Below are 19,563 nucleotides of genomic sequence, written 5' to 3' on the forward strand. Positions count from 1 at the left end.
CTCCCGCACTGTCATTGCCGCAATGTGAACTGAAGAAACACAACGGGTGCAGCTTCTCCCCGAAACGCTGGGATCCCCAGACGCCTACCCTCGCCCCCCCTCAGGCCGCAGCGGCCACACTACACCCCCACCGCCCCCTGCCCACCGCCCACTGCCGGCCAACAGCCGCCGCCCGCCAACGGCCGCCGGGCCGCGCGCCCCTCCCCGGGCCCAGCGCGCGGCGCGGCGCTGGTTGGCTGCCGGGGCCGCGCGGGGCCTGATGGGAGCTCCGTCGGCCCGGCCCGTGCCCTCCTCCTTCGGCGGGCGGCGGCGGGGCGGGATGCGCGGCGCGGCCCGCGGCAGGTACGTGCCGGGGAAGGGGGGCGGCACGGAGGAGGAGGCGGCGGAGGCGGCGGCTGGCCCCGCTGGGGGGCGGCCGGCGCTTCCCGGGGCTGGGCCCCCGCCCCCGCCCCCGCCCGTTGACAGCCGGCGGCCCCCGGGAGCGGGGCGGTGGCGCGGGCTGCGAAGGGGGCGGTGGGATGCGGGGCTTCTCCCTCCCGCACCGTGCCGGGCCCAGCCGCCGCCCCGCCCGCCGATGGGTGGCGGTTCGCAGCCTGGGCTCTCAGCAGCGCCCGGCCCTTCCTCGGTGCCCCGTGGGGAGGCGAGTGTCCCCTGGGCGGGGGCTCGCCGGGGCCCTGCCGGGCAGGAGCAGGGGGAAGGCAGCGGGAAGGCCCCAGAGCCCAGCGTCGTGTTGTAACCGAGGGGCGCCGAGGCGGGTGAGCGGCAGGTGATGCTCTTGGTTTTGGCCTGCGTGTTCACCTGCCCGAGCCACTCGGAGCTGGAGGAGCTTCTTATGGGGGCTGTGGGAGCTTCTGGGGGCAGTGGGTTGTGGGAGAGGGACAATTTGGGGTGGAAACCTCGTGAACACGAGTGGAGATTCAGTTTGAAGGTAGCACTCCCATTCTTGGGTGTGATGGTGAACACCTGATGAAACTTCTTCATAAAATAAAGCTACTAGGCTTACAGGCTACATCACTTAAAGAACACGCCTCCCTTCCTTCGGGGGTAACACGTCTGTAGCAAAAGCTTCTAGCTCTTTTTCTTTCAATATGACTTCATCTGATGTTATTCAGTCTTGAATTTCAACATTCTAGCTTTTAAAAACTATTTTGGAGATTTTAATTTTTGGAAAGCTTTCAATTTTGAAACTTTTTTGAACCTAGACTGAAGAAATTTGAAGGTGGCAGAGACGTCCTGCATGCTTGTAGGCCTTTTCTAAGGGGAGTCTTTAGGGTACGTGAAGTTGTTTGGACCCTGTGTTAACTTTAAAATTGGCTGAGGCTCATGCTGTTAGCAGAGGAAAGCAGTCTGCCTGACTGCGTGACTTGATAAAGGCTAATGAGATATTTTCTCCATCTGGACGAATTGGTTGGTGGATGGCTTCTGTATTCATGCATGATCCATCCCTCTTTTGAAAGAGAAACACTTTTCGTTTCACTACCCTTTATATGGTACTTCTACTCTTGCTTCTTATTAATTAAGTCCCATGTTTTTGGGGTAGAGGAGATGCTATCGTGAAATCCATATTTTTTTTTTTTGAGACTCTGATAATGAAAATTGATTACAGTGTTTTCTTAAGCTTCTACATTGTTTTTCTAACACTTGTTGATTTTAAGCCTAGGGCTCAGCTATCTTATTTGTGCGTTACATCAAAGATAACGTGTGTGGAATTAAGTCTACTCACAGCTGTGCTCAGTGAGTGGGGAGAAAAAGAGCTCTGTGCTGAAGAGATGTGCTCTTCCAGAGGGAAAAGTGCTGTGCAGTAACTTTTTGATGGCTAGTGCATGGGAAGAAAGTATGCTTGTGGAAGAGGGGCTCTTACCATGAAAAGTAGGATATCAGTGGTGGATGTGTGGAGTGACAGGTGAGGAGGAATGAGGGAAGTTTGAAGCAATTGAAGACAATTTGTGTTGTGGTCATGTCAAAAAAAAAAAGTGGAGGAAGGGAAGGAAGAATGAAAACATCTGAACTACTCCATAGTTACCATAGAAAATTCTTTATCTCGTAAGGAAGGATTCAGTGACTAAACCATAAATGTGAATTTAGTGGCTGTAATCTGTTAATACCCCTTTGGGGAGGGGTTGTGGTAGTATTACTGACTTACAGGGCAGTTTGCATAAAGCCTGTCAGCGTTGTGGTTCATGTAAAATTATGTGTGTGGTGACACTTGTCAAGCCTGTTTCCCTTCCAGATATTTGCTGGATGTCTTGAAAAGCGTATGTAGATACCACGGTGAATGTGTTACTGGGAAGGGTCAGTGTTGCTAATGGCTTATGAATAATCTTTGCTCAAAGATCCTCAAACACTTTTACTGCAGAGGTTTTCCAACTGTAGCATGGAGGGTATAGGCACATGCAAAGGCCACGTGAGCATCTATCTCCTTGTCTCTTTCTGTGCATCTAAATAAATACCAGAGCTACCCGTGCTGCTAACAGCAGTGGGAGTGTTACTGAAGCAGACTAGACTTGGGAACGGCATGCTAGATTTGCAGACTTCTTAATTGACTAGGTGACATAGCTTTCATATTGTTTTGCAATAATGATGATATTTATCTCAGTGTAGAAATACTTGTGAAGAAAGCGTCAGCTCAGATCTACCATGATGCTTTTGTAAAAATGTGTGTATCCGCAAAGTGAGAATTAGATAAAATTGTCAGTGTTAGAGAACAGCAGTACTGAATGTTGAAAAGTGAAAGCATTGCTGGTGTTTTACTGTGGTGAGTTGCTGTAGTAGCGATTGTTTTGAGAATTTATTCAAGACCAAGGGGTAATTGTGCTTTTTCTGTACCTCACCCATCTGTGCTAGTAATTTAGCAACAGCAGAGCTAATGTGTTCATCTGTTCTAGCTTCATTTTGGCAGCATTTCAAATATGGATTTGCTTATCTTCAGGGATTGGTTTTCAAGACTGGAACCCAGAGCTATAGGCCCAATGAGGCCTTGGCTTTCTTACAAGGTGAAGAGGTTACCGTAATACAGTAGTGTTAGCAAGCAATGTGTATCCTGTATTATATTAATTTGTTCTGACAGCTTCAGACAGCTCGGGAACACCTTTGGATTGAGTTAAGGTTTCTTTATCTTTCAATTCTTGGCCAAAGGTAACTTAACAAACACTAATAATCACTTATTTCTGCCTAGCTGGGCAGTGCTTTTTGTTTTGTTTTGTTCTACTGTTTCATTCCAGAGTTAAAATGGCTCAAACACCAGTTGGGATTGAGCATTAGTTTCCTGTTAGGGATGCTATGAACCAGTACCTTTTTCATTCAGTGGATAAAATCTTAAATGACTGGAAAGAACTTGTGCCATCCTGAGTTTCAAAGTCCATTTATTCCAACTACTTACTGATGGAAAGCTGCAACACTTATTTCAGGAACCTAGACCCAGCTTATTAAATTAGGGCTATCCATGGGTTCCAGATTTGTGTAGAGTGAAATACTTTTGCATCCTTGGAATTGCTTCTAGGGCCATTTGATATGCCAGTGACTGCACTGTGCATTGTGTGCAGGGAATGCTTGCTGATGTTTTGCTTTCCAAGAGCATGTGAAATCTCAGTAGCCCACTTTGAAACTAACGATTTAAACTTAAAACTGATCATAGAAAGGGAGAATAGTGATGCTATTCAGTAAGTTCTTGTTGATGAAAGCTTGAAAAGGAAGTAGATTTTTGGAAGAAGAGCTCTTTCTCACAAGTAGTAGGATGTTAATGAAGGGTGTCAGTAGTGTCAGCTGAAAAGGGATGTTGAGAGTTGTGTTTATGAGTAGCTGAGGAACTCGAAATCAATTTTTTAAATAATCCTGCTTAGTAATAAGTTTTAAAAACTGTTTTTGTCAGAGGATTTTGGCTTCTTTTTTGGTGGGTTATTTTGTTCCTTTGTTCTTGAGGACTCCCCTCTGTTTAAATACTTCCATAAATAAGTTTGTCCACATCAAGGCTGATAGACTTACGAGACACCTACGAAACAAAGAGTGGATTTTATAATAACATGTGGACAGAGATAACTAGGCAATGATTTTATGCACTGTTTTGATTTCTTTAGGTGTTGGAATAAATAATGACTTTTGTAGTGTGCTGCTAGATTGGTCTTATGTCCCTAATGCTTTACTTCTAGCGGTGAATTCTTGTAGAAGATTGATAGCTTTAACAACACTTCTTCACAATAGAAGATGGGTGGATTAATTTCAAGATGGAGGGTAAGTACAATCTTTTAACGATGTAATAATCTTTAGTTTAGCTGTACTTCATCCATTAATGTATCACTTAAAAGTCTAATAGTGAAGTAGATGTGTGGAAATACAACAACAATCAATGTCCCCAAACTGTATACCTGCATGGCTGTGCTTTATTTCCTTTGAGCTCCCACACTTGATGCTAGTTTAAGTTACAGAATTATGTTTTTAACTGTAAATCTAAATGGTTTTGTGGTACTTCATCAGGGTAGGTACAGCAGTATTTGTGATTTTGAAGATTGGTGGCTATTCTTAGTCAAAATGGATAGATTCAGAATATCATTGTCTGTTTTAAGGAATATTTTGGCAGCTACTCATACTTACACAGGTCTTTCCTTACTGTCTTTTTTATTGGCTTATATGTTACTGAATAGTATACTGAGGTTGAGAAAGTCATGAGGCTTTTGACTCTGCTGGCAGGTGTGAGTTGTTGAGTGTAGGTCTGCATTTTTTTTTTTTTTTAGAGCCTCCCATATGCAACTCCTTTAAAGGCGAGAGTGTAGGTAAAATGTCAATTTTGCATAATAGGAAAAAAGGTTTCCACTTCTACAGTGATGTAGCATCGGCTATAATCAATCTTCAGATCTGTGGTCTGAAGGTTGGGTTAAGATAATTAGTAGTTTCATACTTCCCAGCAAGTTGGGGAAGATTTGAGTGTGTTCAAGGTTATTCCTAAGGGGAATTTTACTGGAGCTGAGTAATTGTTTACAGTTGCTTATAATCTATTTAGAGCACGTCTTTGTGCAGAATGAGTATTAGTAAAAAGCTTAAAAGTTCTTAGATCAAGGCTTCCTGTCTGTTATCTTCACTTTACCTCTTTCTTCCTCTCATCAATTCTCTCCTTGTTCTATTTTCCACCTGCACATCCATAATTACTGTACACACTTTGTAGGTTTTCAACTTTTGTGGTGTAGGATTGGATCCTTCAGCCAATAGTAATGACACCTGTAAGACAGTGATGCATTAGTGTCTTCTATTTGTCACTGTTCAAGTAGGAGGGACTTCTACTTTACGTAAAATAGTTAATATATTAATCTATTATGAGTGTCTTTTTGTTAGGAAACTTAACCTATGCTAATTCTCAAAATACTGCTTTAGTCAGACTAACATCTTTGTTCTTTCCCTTGTAAGCAGGCAAAGCCTTCTACTGTAGAAGTATTAGAAAAAATTGATAAGGTATGTATTTGCTTCTTGGTGATTTGATTTTTATTTAGAAATATGCATACTTTTTGCTGGCAATGCTTTTCTTTCACTTCAGGTAAGATAGTGTCATGGAATTTAAACTATTTTGATTATTCCAGTTGGATGTAATAGACTGAACTTCAGATGGAGTGCTACCTTTTTTTACCCTTAGTATTAATCATTTAAAAAACAGTAAACACTGTATAGTAGATAGTGAGAAACTATAGTTTAAGTACTTATTTAGAGAGCCTGAAATGGGAGTGAATGTGTCATTATTATATGATTTATGTTATTACACAATTTAATTATAACTAATGGTTAAACTCCCATGTTATAGAAAATGTCACTAAAGGAAAGTTCCCTTCATCAGGTTCATTAGAAAAGCTTCAATGTATGGCTTAAAGTGTAGCGATTGTAACTGTGTGGTAGTAAGGTTGGGGATGGAATAACTGCATAGTCAGTTTGTTAATCAACTGTGATTTTTAGTCAGAATTTGAGACAGATGTCTGCACTCCATGGGGAAATTAACTGTTTTGAAATATGTTGTTGATACTTTCATTTTACTGTTAAGCGTAAGTACTCCTATTGTCACTTGAAATGCAATCAAAATGGTAACACAGTAGACTGTTCATTGATCACGTATTAATATGGCAAAAGCATCATTCAGATGTTCAGGATTTCACTGTAAATGTGAGAAAATACTGAAATGAATGCATGTGTGGAGTGAGTGAAGTTTCAGCAGTTTCCCATTTAAGCAGGAAAGTATTAAATGCGTTGGAAATCACACAGGTGCCTGTTGAAAGTTTTAGGATGCAAAGTACGCCAGTTAAATACTTGCGTGTCGTAAAGACAGTCATTCATAAGATATTAGCATTTTTCACTTGTCCCAAATATACTAAATCATTAAAATAAGAAAAAGTGATAATTTGTGATAGTTCTTCCCAGTAGCGATATGTTACTGCTAATACAATGCAAGTGGCCCATGTAACAACTGTAGTACCATGACACATTTATGTTGTAAAAGTTATCTCTGGGTAGGCATTGTCATTTATCAAAAAGCTGCTTGACTTTTCTAATCAAGTATCAAGTTGACATGGCTAATTTTAGCAAACGCTTAAAGGCAACCTAATAAAAACCACAGACTAATTTCATTAATAAGGTTGAATCCTATTTATTTACAGGAAATACAGACATTAGAAGAATTTCGAGAAAAAAATCAGAGGCTACAGAAACTATGTGTTGGAAGGCTACTCTTCTACTCTTCGGTTCTTTATCTCATCACCTTTTTCATTGTATATTTTTGTTGTCTTCCTGATGAATGGACAGCAAGGTTTATTATGACACTTCCGTTTTTTGCATTTCCATTGATGTAAGTAAATATGCCTTTTTTCTAACTGCTGTCTCTTTGATAAAAGGAGATGGAAAATATGTCTCAGCAGGGGTTTGGGTTTGTTTTTGACAATCCTTGAGTTGTCATAACTTGCAGAATTTTTTCTTCTAAAATAAACCCAAGTAGTTAGGCAGACACTTTCTTTGAGGGAAACATCTCTCTTGGGTCTGGATTTAGTGTAGAACTAAGTCTTACCATCAAAAGATGTTAGCATCTAAAGTTACTTGGCTTATCAAAATTATACTAGGGCTAGAGAGAGAGAGCTGTACCTGAACAGCTGCAAGTTAGTGTTGTATAAACAGAAGAGCATTATCTTAGGTTTTATTTCTACTGTCATTTTGGAAAAGTAACACAAGGTATGTTGCCTGTGTGTGAAATGCAGCGTATAAAATTGGGTAAAATGTACAAGAGTGAATGGAGAAATTTACTTTTAGATATTAGGTGAATGTTAACGTAGAAGCAACTTGAAAGGTCATCAGCCTAAGTATGCTGAGGATCAGTTTTAGGTAAGTAGCTGTTTTTCTGTAAGATCAAGGATCTGTTTTCTTTAAGCAGACTATCATAAAGTCTTTGGATTTGAATGGGGGAGAAAATTCTGCTTTTTCTTCCCTAGATCTGTTTGGCTGTTCATTCTCATGAGTGGCATGTTTTCTAAGTGAATTTCTTTTCTTAAGAATAACAATTTGAGTTCCCACCTCACCAAACATTTTCTTCCCTGCCTCCCACCTCGATCCAGCCATCAGTGAGGAGAAGCAGTCTGTCTACTGAGCAGCTTTCCAACCAACAACTTGAACAGCGTATTTAGCGATTTGCTAGATGAACATTGTAAATACTGGCCATATTTGTACAGTATCTTTGTATGAAAACCTGACTTGTCAGTGCCCTAGCTCTAGACTTGAAGGGTAGTCAAACATATATTTAAGGCTTTGCAAGTTTGATTAGATCAGTTTGTGGGTCACACGGTGTAACATGTTAAAAGATACTTGAAGATGCCTTCTGTATGTTCTGTTATGCATAATGTAGTAATACATTGCTGTTATAGAATCCTCTGGAGAAGATGCATGGGCAGTAATATCTTGTCCGGAAAGAACTAATCTGGAAATTAAAACACAAATTAATCTTTGACAGTAATATGAATTGATTGTGTTCTTAAATACAATGATTTGGAAGTATTTGTTAGCCTGCAAGGCTTGCTCATTCTAACAGGGAAGGCATGTAGAAGAGGAAGCTTCCCTTTTAAGTGTTTTAGGACTTGTGTAGGAATGAAAAGCTTATTACTGAACGTGGTGGCTTTTAATGCTGTGGTGTGAACTTTAACGTTGGATTTTCTCTAGTTTTTCTCCTCAATTTTTGCTTCACTTTTTTAATGATGGGTTTCTATAAAGCTCTGAATTAGATATTAGTTTACTAACATCTAGAACTAGACTTGTTTTCTTGTGACTGTTTGTGATTTTTCTATTAAGCTATTCTTCTTCAGCTTTTTTTGGCAGACATGAATGGCAAGCAACTGCCAGCTTGTCTTTGCTCTTGGTCAAGAGGTGACTCCATGCTGAATGCCTGGTGCCACCCAGTAATTGCTCTAGAGATTTTTTCCAGCCCTGATCAGACTGGAATATGTCTGCCTTTTCCAGCTTGCAGTCAGTCACCAACTTATTTCTGCCTTAGGTCATTCCCTCAGTGTCTCAGCATGTTACTAGTAGAGTTAAGTTTTAGGAATATATAGCATCGTTAATTTCAATGTACATTGAAATGTCTGTAAAGTTGAGGAAATACTGTAGCATTTTAGAAGGGTGTGCTTCTTGAAATACGATCTAATTCAAATAAACTATTTAATCTTGTCCTAATTCTCAGGTAAATGTTTTATATTAAACTTCTAAAATTGGCCTGAAAGAGCCTGTTATTCAATTTTCACTTCAAAGTTCTAAGAGAAGTCTTTTGTTTCATAAAATCCTGCTGTATGTATTTGCTTAGAATACAGCTTAAGTTAGAAGATTCCTTTCTGCATTAAGCATAGATGACACAAAGAAATCATGCCTGTATACCATACTCTTATTACTTTATGGAAAGATATATCTTGCATTGTTGAAGTGGGCAAAGCTATCCATCTGTATTCTTAAAATTGTTATTACAATACACCTTTAAAAGTGGAATAGAGTTAAACTGTGTGTGTTTCTGTCACCTTGTATAGGTTACTTTTACATTCTAGTTGTGTTGTCCAACTTAGTTCAGGTTTTGTTGTTAATACTTAAAAGCATTTTAAACTGGGTAGCCATTATATAAATGCAAAAGATGTTCTTCTTAATTAGTCAAAACTATTTAAAATTTTGTATCACTTAGCTTAGTTTTTTTACTAGCTGTTACTCATAGAACCTTCCTAGCCTTTAGGATTTTTATACTTTTATATAGTGCGTGCCACAAAGAAGGTTTTGAATAAGATCCTTGGAAGAGCTTGAAGTATGAGATTTGCTTCTTAGATTAGGCTGGGTAACTTGCCAGGGAAGGCTTCTACTTCATAATTATAAACATTTCTAATTTAAAAAAGAAAGCCTAAGGATTGTAGGGAGACCTTTCAAATGTAGAATGGATGTAGATAAGTAAATTCTTCTTAAGCATGGACAAACTGCTATGTAGTTAGAGCTAAATCAGCTGAAACTGTATGGAAAGTGACTAAATTCAGAGCTTTGTAAAATCAGTGGGAGTCAGGTCAGTTTAACTTTCCCAATAACTTTGGGAAAGCATATGTACAAAAGCTGTATCTCAAGACTTTTATCACTGTTGAATTGTTCCTACGTGCCTGCTGTGCCTTAAATTTTAGGCTTTAGCTTATAAGCTTGTTTTTTGGATAACTTGCCTTATAAATCTGTCAAATAAGAAGCAGTGACTCAGTAATTTTCAGCTAACTACACGTACCTTGAGTTTTAAAAACTTCTCACTGAGCATTTTAGCAAGCAATAATGTTACTGCTGCTGTTTCCTTAGTATTTCTGCTTATAGTTATATTTGATCAAATTTTAAGACAGTTGGATTTTATTTGGGTCAATGTTCTTGTTTTGTTGACAAGCTACTAATTTCATTTGTAGTTTTCTGCTTAAATATTGTTTGAAGATTTATTCTTTGTATTTGCAGAGTTAAATCGCATGTGGTAACTCTTCTGTGTGAACTGTCTTGCCTGCTAAATGACTTCAGAAATGATTAATATTTTAATTAATACTGTTCTTCTTTCTCTTTTAAAGAATCTGGTTTATAAGAACACTGCTCATTTTTTTCTTTTCCAAAAGGACAGAAAGGAATAGTAAGTATATTTTCCTGTCTTTTTTTAGTATGTGGAGCTAGTTGGGAATGATGCTTACTATAAAAATGTAAATACTTTGGATAATTTGGCTTTCAGGAAAAGAAGAATAGCCTCTTGATGGATGCTGAAATGAGTAGCATTAGCTAAACTGTTGTTTCTACCACACAACTCTTTTAATTAATATGAAGGAAACTGCTTAATCTCCCACTTTGCTTATGAAATTATGGAAACTTTCTTCCCTCTTTGGATTCTTCAAAGTGTAATGGGACAAAACAGAGTGGAGTGAGGGAAAGGAAATATAAATGATAAGAGTGGTTTATTAAATACTTGCAAAATGCAAGTATTTTAGCAATTCTCTTCTACATAAAGACTACGTATTAGAATAGATAAAAAGCAGGTGTTTAATTTAAGATGCCGTTTTCCTCTCCAAATTCTCCAAAGTATGCTCATTTTATTATAAGTGGAAAAGGTATAAGCATGTTTTTTGTACAGTTTTGAGAACTAAGGAAAATGTGACATCATGTTTAAAAATAAAAGTTAATGGAGTCGTTCAAGTGTGTGTAGTTGCTCAGGTACATGCTGATTCATTCTAATGTGAAATTTAAAAACTGCATCTGTGGCATTTGTTTGTGGTAGAGTTCATTTGAGATTTTCTTTAAAAGCAGTCCAGCCTGTAACAATATCTCATGGTGATGTGAGCAATAATACAGAAAAACCTCAGTGTTTTATGACATGTAGAGCAACAAGATCGATTTAATTTGTGACAGCTTACGAGTTAAACATCACTTTTGGAATTTCTTTAAATTTAATGTTTACACTTGATATGCAAGCATAGGACATACATTTTTATGTACGAATAAAATTGTCCATATATTTTGTGGTGCTGCATGATTCATTTATAAGGATGAATATATATTTCTATTTCATGGCCACATAAGAAAACAAGTATGTTTTTCCTAGTTTGCTTAAAGGTCTTCATTGTTATTTTTAGCATACAAGCAAGTCTACTGCCTTTGTTGGGCATGTGTAGAAAGGGTTTTAGTACATGTTAGAACATGCCGAAGGGAATTATTTCTGCACTGTTCCAGAGATTGGGCATAAGTGAAGTGTTTTACCTCAAAGTTACAAGTCCTGTATTTGGAAAAGAAATAAAATACTGCTGTAACTCTTGCACTGTGTAAAGCAAGAGAAAACACTTTGGAGAGCAAAGTGGCAACTAAATAGCTCAAATCTAATCTTTTATTCTGGAATAAGTTAATATAATGTGTCAAGTCATTAGAGATGGTAATTTAATACTGTAAAGGTCTACACTGAATAACTACATCAGTTCTGGGAACCATGGTCTGAAGGAATAAAATTCATAGTGAAACTCTGGGACAGGTGATGTACAAACTGAAGTTCCCTAGTCTCTCTAAGGCTGGTCAGGCAGGCAGCAGTAGAGGAAGGTTTAGGCTGATCTGTCCCAAAGTATGGGAAAAATAAATTAGGTGTCTTGCGGGTGTTGGCTTCTCTAGTATGATTTTTTTTTAGTAGATTTAAGATGAGATACATTGGTTTCTTGAGAGTACTTCGCAATAACTGCCATTTGGCCACCTTTGATAGGACAGGTGTTTCATGAGATGTTCATTGAAAGCAAGATGTAAAGAAACAAATGCCCACACTATAAACTTACTGTGTTGCTTTGTGGGAGGCTATACTTGAGGTGTTCTAGGCAGTTCTGTACCAAATACAACTTCTGTTTAACTAATTATTAATAACCAACCTTACAGTGCTATTTGTCTGGCTGCATGATACCATACTACATTGAAGTGCAAGGTGTGACTCTACACTGGGCTACCTGGGAGGCTGTGTTCTAATGTAAATATCAAATTTGGTGGAGGGAGGTGCCTTAGTTTATTAATTTAAAGATGCATAGTTCCTGGAATTGTGTATCTTTTGTGGTCTAGCCCAGTGCTAACTAGGTCTTGTTCCATGTCCTATTTGGTTTACTAATAAGGTATTGTTTTAGTTACTCTTTTGTAGCATAAACTTTCAAATTTTGTATGTGCCCCGTTTTAGTATCTTCTATATTTCATAGAATGGTGCGTTGTATCAGGATAGGTTCCTACATTCTGGAAGAGTTCGACTTAGTGTTCTTATAAGTTATTTCCTGAAATAACTTTTTAAAAAATATTTAGTACACCTAATAAATATACAGAAATACTTTTATGTGTATGCATGTGTATGTATTTAACTTGGTGGATTTTGGTCTTGTTTCTTGTCTTACGCTTTTTTGGAAAACTGAAAAAGGGGTAGCCTACTAGTGAACTACTAGGTCTAATAGCACTGAGGAGGAGGAAAAGCTGTAGACAGGTTTGTGTGCGTGAAGGAGGCAGTAGAAAACTGATGTTATCAGAGTATCTTCTATATTACTCAGTGGTTTATTACAGTGAATTTTCCATGGGTGCCAAGCTGTAAGCATTGACTTAAAGGAGAATCCCATATGCATTTGATCTTTTCTTTCTCTCTCCCTTTTAAGGGAGGTGCCGTACCTACTACTTGTAGAAAAGTCTCTTACTTTTAGTAGTAAACTGACCTAGTAGCCTACAAAACTGCTTTTTTTGCTGTAGTTTGAGAATTTTGAAAGGGTAAAATAGATCCAGATTCGAAGCTTAAAATTCATCTGGCATTTGAAAATAGCATGTGTAAGATGCTTACGTGAAATGTTGAAGCTGGTAAATCTGTACCTAGATAAATTAATACTTAGAGCTCAAGCTTTTTTTTTTGTAGTTTGACTCCTGAGATTAAGTGTATTTGGTCCATTGTTGTAGCACTTTTAATGTAGGTCGAAGCAGGGCACTAGCTAGAATTGGTTCCTTAATGAGGAAATGGTACATAAAACTTTTTAATAGTTATAACTGTAAAATGATAAGTGGGCTAAAATTTATGAGCAGTTACAGGGTTTAAGATCATTCATTTTCACATAAAACTTCATTTGTTTTTCCACGAAGTTTACTGATGTAGATTTGATTGTGGTGGGTAGGTAATTTTTCTTGATCTCACAGGGCAAAGTCAATGTTCAGTGTGTTGCAATTATCTCTTCTTTGTATTTGAAAACTAATGTGTACAATGTTCTTCTTTTAGATGATGCGCTGGAAGATTTAAAATCTCAAAAGAAAAAAATAGTAAGTAAAACTTCAAGGAAACCTAGTTAACGGTTCACTAAAATGTTCTTGCATCTCTGCTGGTTCAGCTTGATTGTAATATATCAATGCAGAGTGGAGGAGGGAGGGGGAAAACTACTACCATTACTCTGTTTTCAGGTATTTTCTAGTATTGCAAAAGATTTTCCTAACCTTTTTGTGGTCAAAATCACAACGGGCTGTTTGCATATGAGAATAAATTATATCCTTGTGATTTAACTTAAAAGTATTGTTTTACTGTTGCTACATCTGTTAAGTGATTCTGTTTAGTCAGAAAATGTGTTCTTTCAACTACTTCTTGTTGATTATCTTTTACTTTAAGATTATGAAGTGTAATATGTACTGATTCAAGAACAGAGTCTTAGTATTTTTAATAGTTACTCTATCATTTAATTATTGTAAATAACAAAAAGGACTTCTGGATTCACTTCTTGATCAAGTAACAGATTGTTTATCCAATATGCTTCAGCATTTATTTTCCATCCTCCTCCATCTTATTTTTGTACTATATTTCTTCCATTACGTTCTTTCCTGTTGAAAATGTATCTTGTCTTGGATCAGTTCGATTGGTCTTCTTGAGGTCATCTATTTTGTGAGCTGTGTGGATGAGCTGACAGTATGAAACTGGTATGTGCCAGGTCTGCATCAATTGGATTGACACATGATCTCAAGACAAATTTTGAATAGAAAAGATTTCAAGTCTTGGATAACTTGCACAGTTTATATAACACTAAAAGCTGTTTTATCTCTAGCTGTTCACTCCATAAGGAAGTTCTTTATTTCCTTCCTGCCTCTCAGGCAGAACTTAAAAAAAAAAAACAACAAGAAAACCCCCTTGACAAAAAGTCCCTGCCCTCAAAGACATCCTCCTAAAGTTGCATTATGTGGCTTTATTGTTAATGAGTATCTCAGCGTTTACCTTATTCCTTCGGGATTGTTTGCTGTGGTAGCCAAATGAACTGAATTTACGACAAAACTACCAAAAATCTTTTTGGTAAGAGTCTGATATTATATGGCTTTCACAAAGCAAATAGACTTCACATGTCTTCCACTCGGGTGTTTTTTCTTAGCACTTTGTAAATATAGATTTAAGAATGATAACCTGTAACCTAATTATGTCATTGTCCTTTGGTAAAGAGGATTTGCTAATATTTAGATCTACTTATTTTTATTTAAAGGAATCTATTAAATGGAAGTGTCCTTTGGCTGGAGAGGTGATAAAAAGGGATTGGAGAGGCTTAAATTTTGTAAGAATGAAATGAATGAATGACAACTATGTTTTTAATCTTATTTTATGAAAATAGGTTAACTGAAATTAGTTTCTTTCCCATTTGTGCAGTTATTGAGTTGCTTTGGAGGAAAATATTCAGAACAGAAAAAGTACAACAGAATAAAACCGTTCTTGGAGTCTTAAGAGTAAATTCTTTATTTCAGTTAAATAAGTGCTTTTCTGTAATCGTGATAATTTTCATATTCTAGAACTAGTCACGCTGAATATTTGTGTGTTGGTTTTGTGTGTGCATTTTTTTTAGAGAATAAGGAGGTAGATTAGTCAGAGAAGCTGGTCTATCAAGGATTTTTTTTTTACTCTAGAAATTGATGCTGTTGAAACATGATGTAAATTTGTATTTCGGATATGCAAAAGTCAAAACAATATCAAAAAAAAGTAATGAAGTCAAAGCAACAACAGGCAGCAGTTAAAAGTTAAATAGTTGCACAAATGCTTTGTGAACAACGTAGAAGTTGTGTAACTATGGAGAGTTTAAACCTGAAAATATAAATTGCTATTGGTTTATATGCATGTCAAGCTATAATCATTAAAGACAAACATCTTAGAACTAGTGAAACAGTTCTGAGAAGTCCAATAACCTTTAACTCAGCTATTTTTCGACCTGAAGGGAATAAAAAAATCATGATTATCTCCTGAGCTTGTGGGTTTCTGGTTCTTAGCAAGGAACCAGAAGGAGATGACTTTCTGCAACCTCTTGTGGTTTTGGTATTTTTGACTCAGTTGATTTCTTGGGAGTTCCATCATAATTTAAAGGTATTTAAGCATTAAAATTAGATCATTATACGTGAACCCTGGTGTGCTGAAATGAGCTGAAAATGGATGCAGGTAATGAGACTGGATATGATTTGTATATTAGATAAAAACACTTTTAAAATTGCATTATATAATAATTTGTTTTTGATAATATTGAGATTTAGTTGTGTGTTAATTCCTATAGTCCCATCTGTAGCAATACCTACTTTTATTTAAAAATGAACAAAAAAAATTCAAGCAGAATAATTGGAAGTGGGAGGGATTGGATTTTGTTTTCCTGTTGGATTCCAACTAGCTACTGAATTTGCAAATAGAAATAGTTACTGAGATATCTATAATTGTAATCCCCAAAGTATGCGGAATAGATAATATGTATTTCCTGATGATTTATATTGCACATTGTTGCCTAGGCACTGTCAGCCTGCCACCACAGCTATGTTTTTTCACTTCATTGAAATTCAGCTACCTAGTTGCTGTAGAAATTTTTAAAGGGAATTGGACTTTTGAAAAGTGTTACAGTACTTGTGTTTTACAGGCATGTGGCCCATCTTTTCCATAGTGACACTATTTAGATGCTGAAGGGTACCAACAACACAGTAAGCTCCTCACCTACTAGGTATAAAGCCCTGGTGGTTGTGCAACATGAGCTGCACATAACCTTCGGTTCTGCTCAAAAGAGTAAAAGTTCAGTCTTTGGTAGCATAATCATATTGATGTTAATGTGGGTGAAATATCTGACAAAAACAAGTATTTCAACTTGAAATACTCAGTAATATTAGCTGTTTTGTACTTTGACTCAGTCTATGTAATATTTCTCTTGCACAAGGCTGAGTTTCAACAATTCTGTTTTCTTAGTGGTCTAAAACTTGAGTGTTTCTTTGTGGAATGGGAGGGGGAAGGATTGAATGCATTAGCTGTAGTTAAGGCACTACTACAAGATGCAACTTTTTCCCTCCTTGATCATAAGGGATACTCTGGTTGTGTTTGTGATACTGTAGGTGTCACTTTGGCCTTACTTCTCCATCAGTTAATGAGGCTGTCAGCCCTTAAGCCTGAATGTGTATAGATGAGCAAGTTCAGAGGGTTAAGCAGATTAAAAGCAAGGGCACAGGACATGTATTAAGCTGCTACAAGTGGGAATTAGCAGAGACTTTACCAGCAGTAGTAGTCTTAAAGATGGGATAATTCTTAGCTGAGGACAGAGTTGCTAAGATAGCATAGTAATTACTGACCATTGTGTAAGCCCAGTCTTGTCTGCCCAGTATATATGTTAGAGTACTGCAATAGGAAGCTCAAAATACGATTAAAAATTTTGACTGAGATATCAGGTGAGATACTTCTTTTACACGTTAGTGTTCACAAAAAATAGTCACTATTTTTTAAAATTATTTTTATCTTAAGGAAGCTTTTTTGGGTGCTTGCATAACTTTCATGTGGAACTGAAATGAATTTTGTAGGGTTGTGTGAACATAAAGAAATAACATCTCCATAGTGAGGCTTGACATACTAAGTAATTAAATTTAAGAACTCGCATGTTGGTATGGTGGCTAAGTAGGTTGCACGGTGCCAATACTTCGAATTTCCAGTTGCTAAATCACATTTGCAAGATGCTTAAAATGTTACTCATACTACTTTTCAATATAGGAAACTGATGTAGTTTCTGCAGGAATTCTCTTTGGTTGCCAGTTGGAAAGGAGGTCATCCATGCAGTTAGTCATAGGAGAGAATGTGGTACACAACCACACTTCTTCATTAAGATGTGGTTAATTCTGTGAAATAGTTTGAAAATACATGATTAGGGTGGTGTTAACCTTCATAGAGACTTCACTCGTGATTCTGGTTACTCAACATTTAAACTTAATAATGGATCATGAATATCCTTTTGGCAGAAGGTAGAAAATTTTTTTGTGGGAAAAGTTTTGGATCTCGGAGAAGTGTAGTATGGGAAAAAGAGCAGGAGTAGAGCACTTCAGTGTGTTCCATTGCTCAGCACTAGGTGAACTTACTTTTCTGAGGTTGTTTCAGAATGGTGAATGATCCAGGAATCAGTACTTTGAGTTGCATTTATAAATAAACTTGCAGCAGTGTACAAGCAAGTTCATTCTATGCTTTGGGACTTCAGACTTAGTATTTAAAGCTTATACACACAAGCCCTTATTTGTTTCCAGCAGTTATACTAATTTGCTCAATCATTAAGGAAAGCTTGATCTGCTTTATTCCTTTTATGGTATTGTCGGCCAAATTTCAATGTGTTTTAGAAACGTATATTCTAGAAGTAAAACCACAGGATCTGTGTATGCGCTTATAGAAGTCCTGAGAATTTTTGAGTTTTCAAGAAACTTGTGAAGACTAGGTTGTGAACCTGAATTCTTGTTTAGATTCAGCTCTATTAGATTTATAAGTCTATAACTTCCAATATATGAAGAATAACTTGTTGAATTATCTAATAATTCAATGATGTGGGTGAGAATAACTTTGACATTGGAATCTAGTGATGAGAGCTAGATTTTTCTTCGTCAAAATAATGTATTACCGTTTTTGCAAAATTTATGTATCCACGAAAAACTACCACCGTATCAAATACTAGTATGTCAAGAAGTCTGTTTGGTAAGGCAAGTGTCAGGTGATGGTGGAACATTCTATTTTCACTTTTTCCTACAAGTCTCTTTGTCCTGCTGAAGGTTTTCTCACTTTCCAATGCTGCTATAAAGGCACATGCATGCATTATACGTTCATTGATGTAAAGTGACTTAGGGCTCTTTATTTTGATTTGGGGGCCATATTGACACTGATTGTTAACACCCACTTTGCAGCTTCACCTCACTAACATCACCCCTTCATATGAAGGGCTGCCTTATGGTTTGCACTTTTATAAGCAATAAATACTTTATTTTTCCTGTTAAACCCTTAATTCTGTTCTTACTGCACACTGTGTGGCATTTATTTTACAAAGTTAGTGGGTTAAGTCCAAAGTCCTGCAGAAATATGAGTTTAGGAAATTGGTTTCTACTTCCCTAGTCGTTCCCTTTTGCTTTAACAGTCCTTAATTAACAGCCTGTGTAGTATTCCTTGTCTTAAACTTCTGTTTGTGTGTAGGAGTGGGCTGTTAAATGGATACTGTGTATCCATTAAATGGAGTGAATTTTATTTATCTTCTGAGGTCTATTTGTAATTCTGAGGTCTGCCTAAATATAAAACCAATACAAGGTCTGGATACACAGAATGGTTGAAATCTTAGTTTCTCACTAGCAAAATAATGGCCTAAAAGTCATGTTAATATGCCCCATTTGTTATTTTAGCAGTGATAAATGAGTTTGAGGCAACTTAATTTTTTGACCACTGACCTTTTCAGTTTTGCAGTTTATGCCAACAGCAAACTTAACAAACAAACAAAACCACTTTTAGCTGAACGTGGCCGTTAGTCAGCATATCTAGGAGAAAAGGTCTGCTTAAGATACTGTAAAATGCATTATAATTTCTCTATATATTAGCTATTTGTCATAACTTCAACTATTTCCATTTTAAAGTTAAGCTTCTGATGTTGGCTGTTAACCACTAAAATGATACTTCTCTAGTGATTACTTTTTTAATTAAGCCCATGTATTAGCTATAAAGCCACTTGAGTGCATTGTAAATAAAAAGCTGTAATAATGAAGTGCTTTAATTACACTCCCTGAAGTATGCATAGTTCTCAGTAATTTTTTATTTAAATTCTTAACATGTTCCCCTTTTTTCGGAAAAGCAGTTTGAATTGCTGTAAAGATGGAGATCTAGCCTTTAAAGTTATTTGAGCAAATTCCATGGCTGTTCTCTACTTAGTGAGTTTTCACAGCATTTGCAGCAAGCTAATTGCTTCTGCTAATAAATAATCTAAAATCAATGCTGACAGCAGTTAATTGGCACGGAGACTTTATTCTGTAAAGCACTTGGCTAACGACCTTCCTTAAATTAATAGCATTAAGTGCTATGAGGAAATAAATCTAAGGAATTGCCTGTCATTCGCTTGTCATGTCTAATAACTTCCAATAATGATGGCTGATAGATTTTTGCACATTCCATTATTGAAGTTGGTGCATGTAATTATTCTCCTCATTATATGTAAACAATTAGCAATATTTGGTGTTTCCTTGCAATAAAGCTGTTAAATACAAGTAGCCTGTTAGAGTTGCTGAACTTTTTGAAAGCAAAGCTTCATCTCTGAGTACACCAAA

General features: G+C 37.2%; 1 protein-coding gene across 6 annotated transcripts in view; it reads left to right on the forward strand.

Moving 5' to 3' along the window:
* The first annotated feature begins 234 nt into the window (after positions 1-234).
* The window catches only part of LNPK (lunapark, ER junction formation factor), a 39,631-nt gene continuing 20,302 nt past the window's right edge, over positions 235-19,563 (forward strand). The window contains exons 1-6 of one of the 6 annotated variants that reach the window (XM_035567470.2): positions 235-342; positions 4,146-4,227; positions 5,395-5,439; positions 6,627-6,814; positions 10,068-10,126; positions 13,250-13,290. In XM_035567470.2, coding sequence (XP_035423363.1) covers positions 4,201-4,227; positions 5,395-5,439; positions 6,627-6,814; positions 10,068-10,126; positions 13,250-13,290 — 360 coding nt within the window. In that variant the 5' untranslated portion in view covers positions 235-342; positions 4,146-4,200. Of the gene's footprint in view, positions 343-599; positions 767-4,145; positions 4,228-5,394; positions 5,440-6,626; positions 6,815-10,067; positions 10,127-13,249; positions 13,291-19,563 lie in introns of those variants that run through there. The other 5 variants (XM_035567501.2, XM_035567476.2, XM_035567518.2 and 2 more) reach the window with 5 other exon arrangements.

This window comes from Cygnus atratus, chromosome 6, assembly GCF_013377495.2.
Source record: "Cygnus atratus isolate AKBS03 ecotype Queensland, Australia chromosome 6, CAtr_DNAZoo_HiC_assembly, whole genome shotgun sequence".
NCBI lineage: Eukaryota > Metazoa > Chordata > Aves > Anseriformes > Anatidae > Cygnus > Cygnus atratus.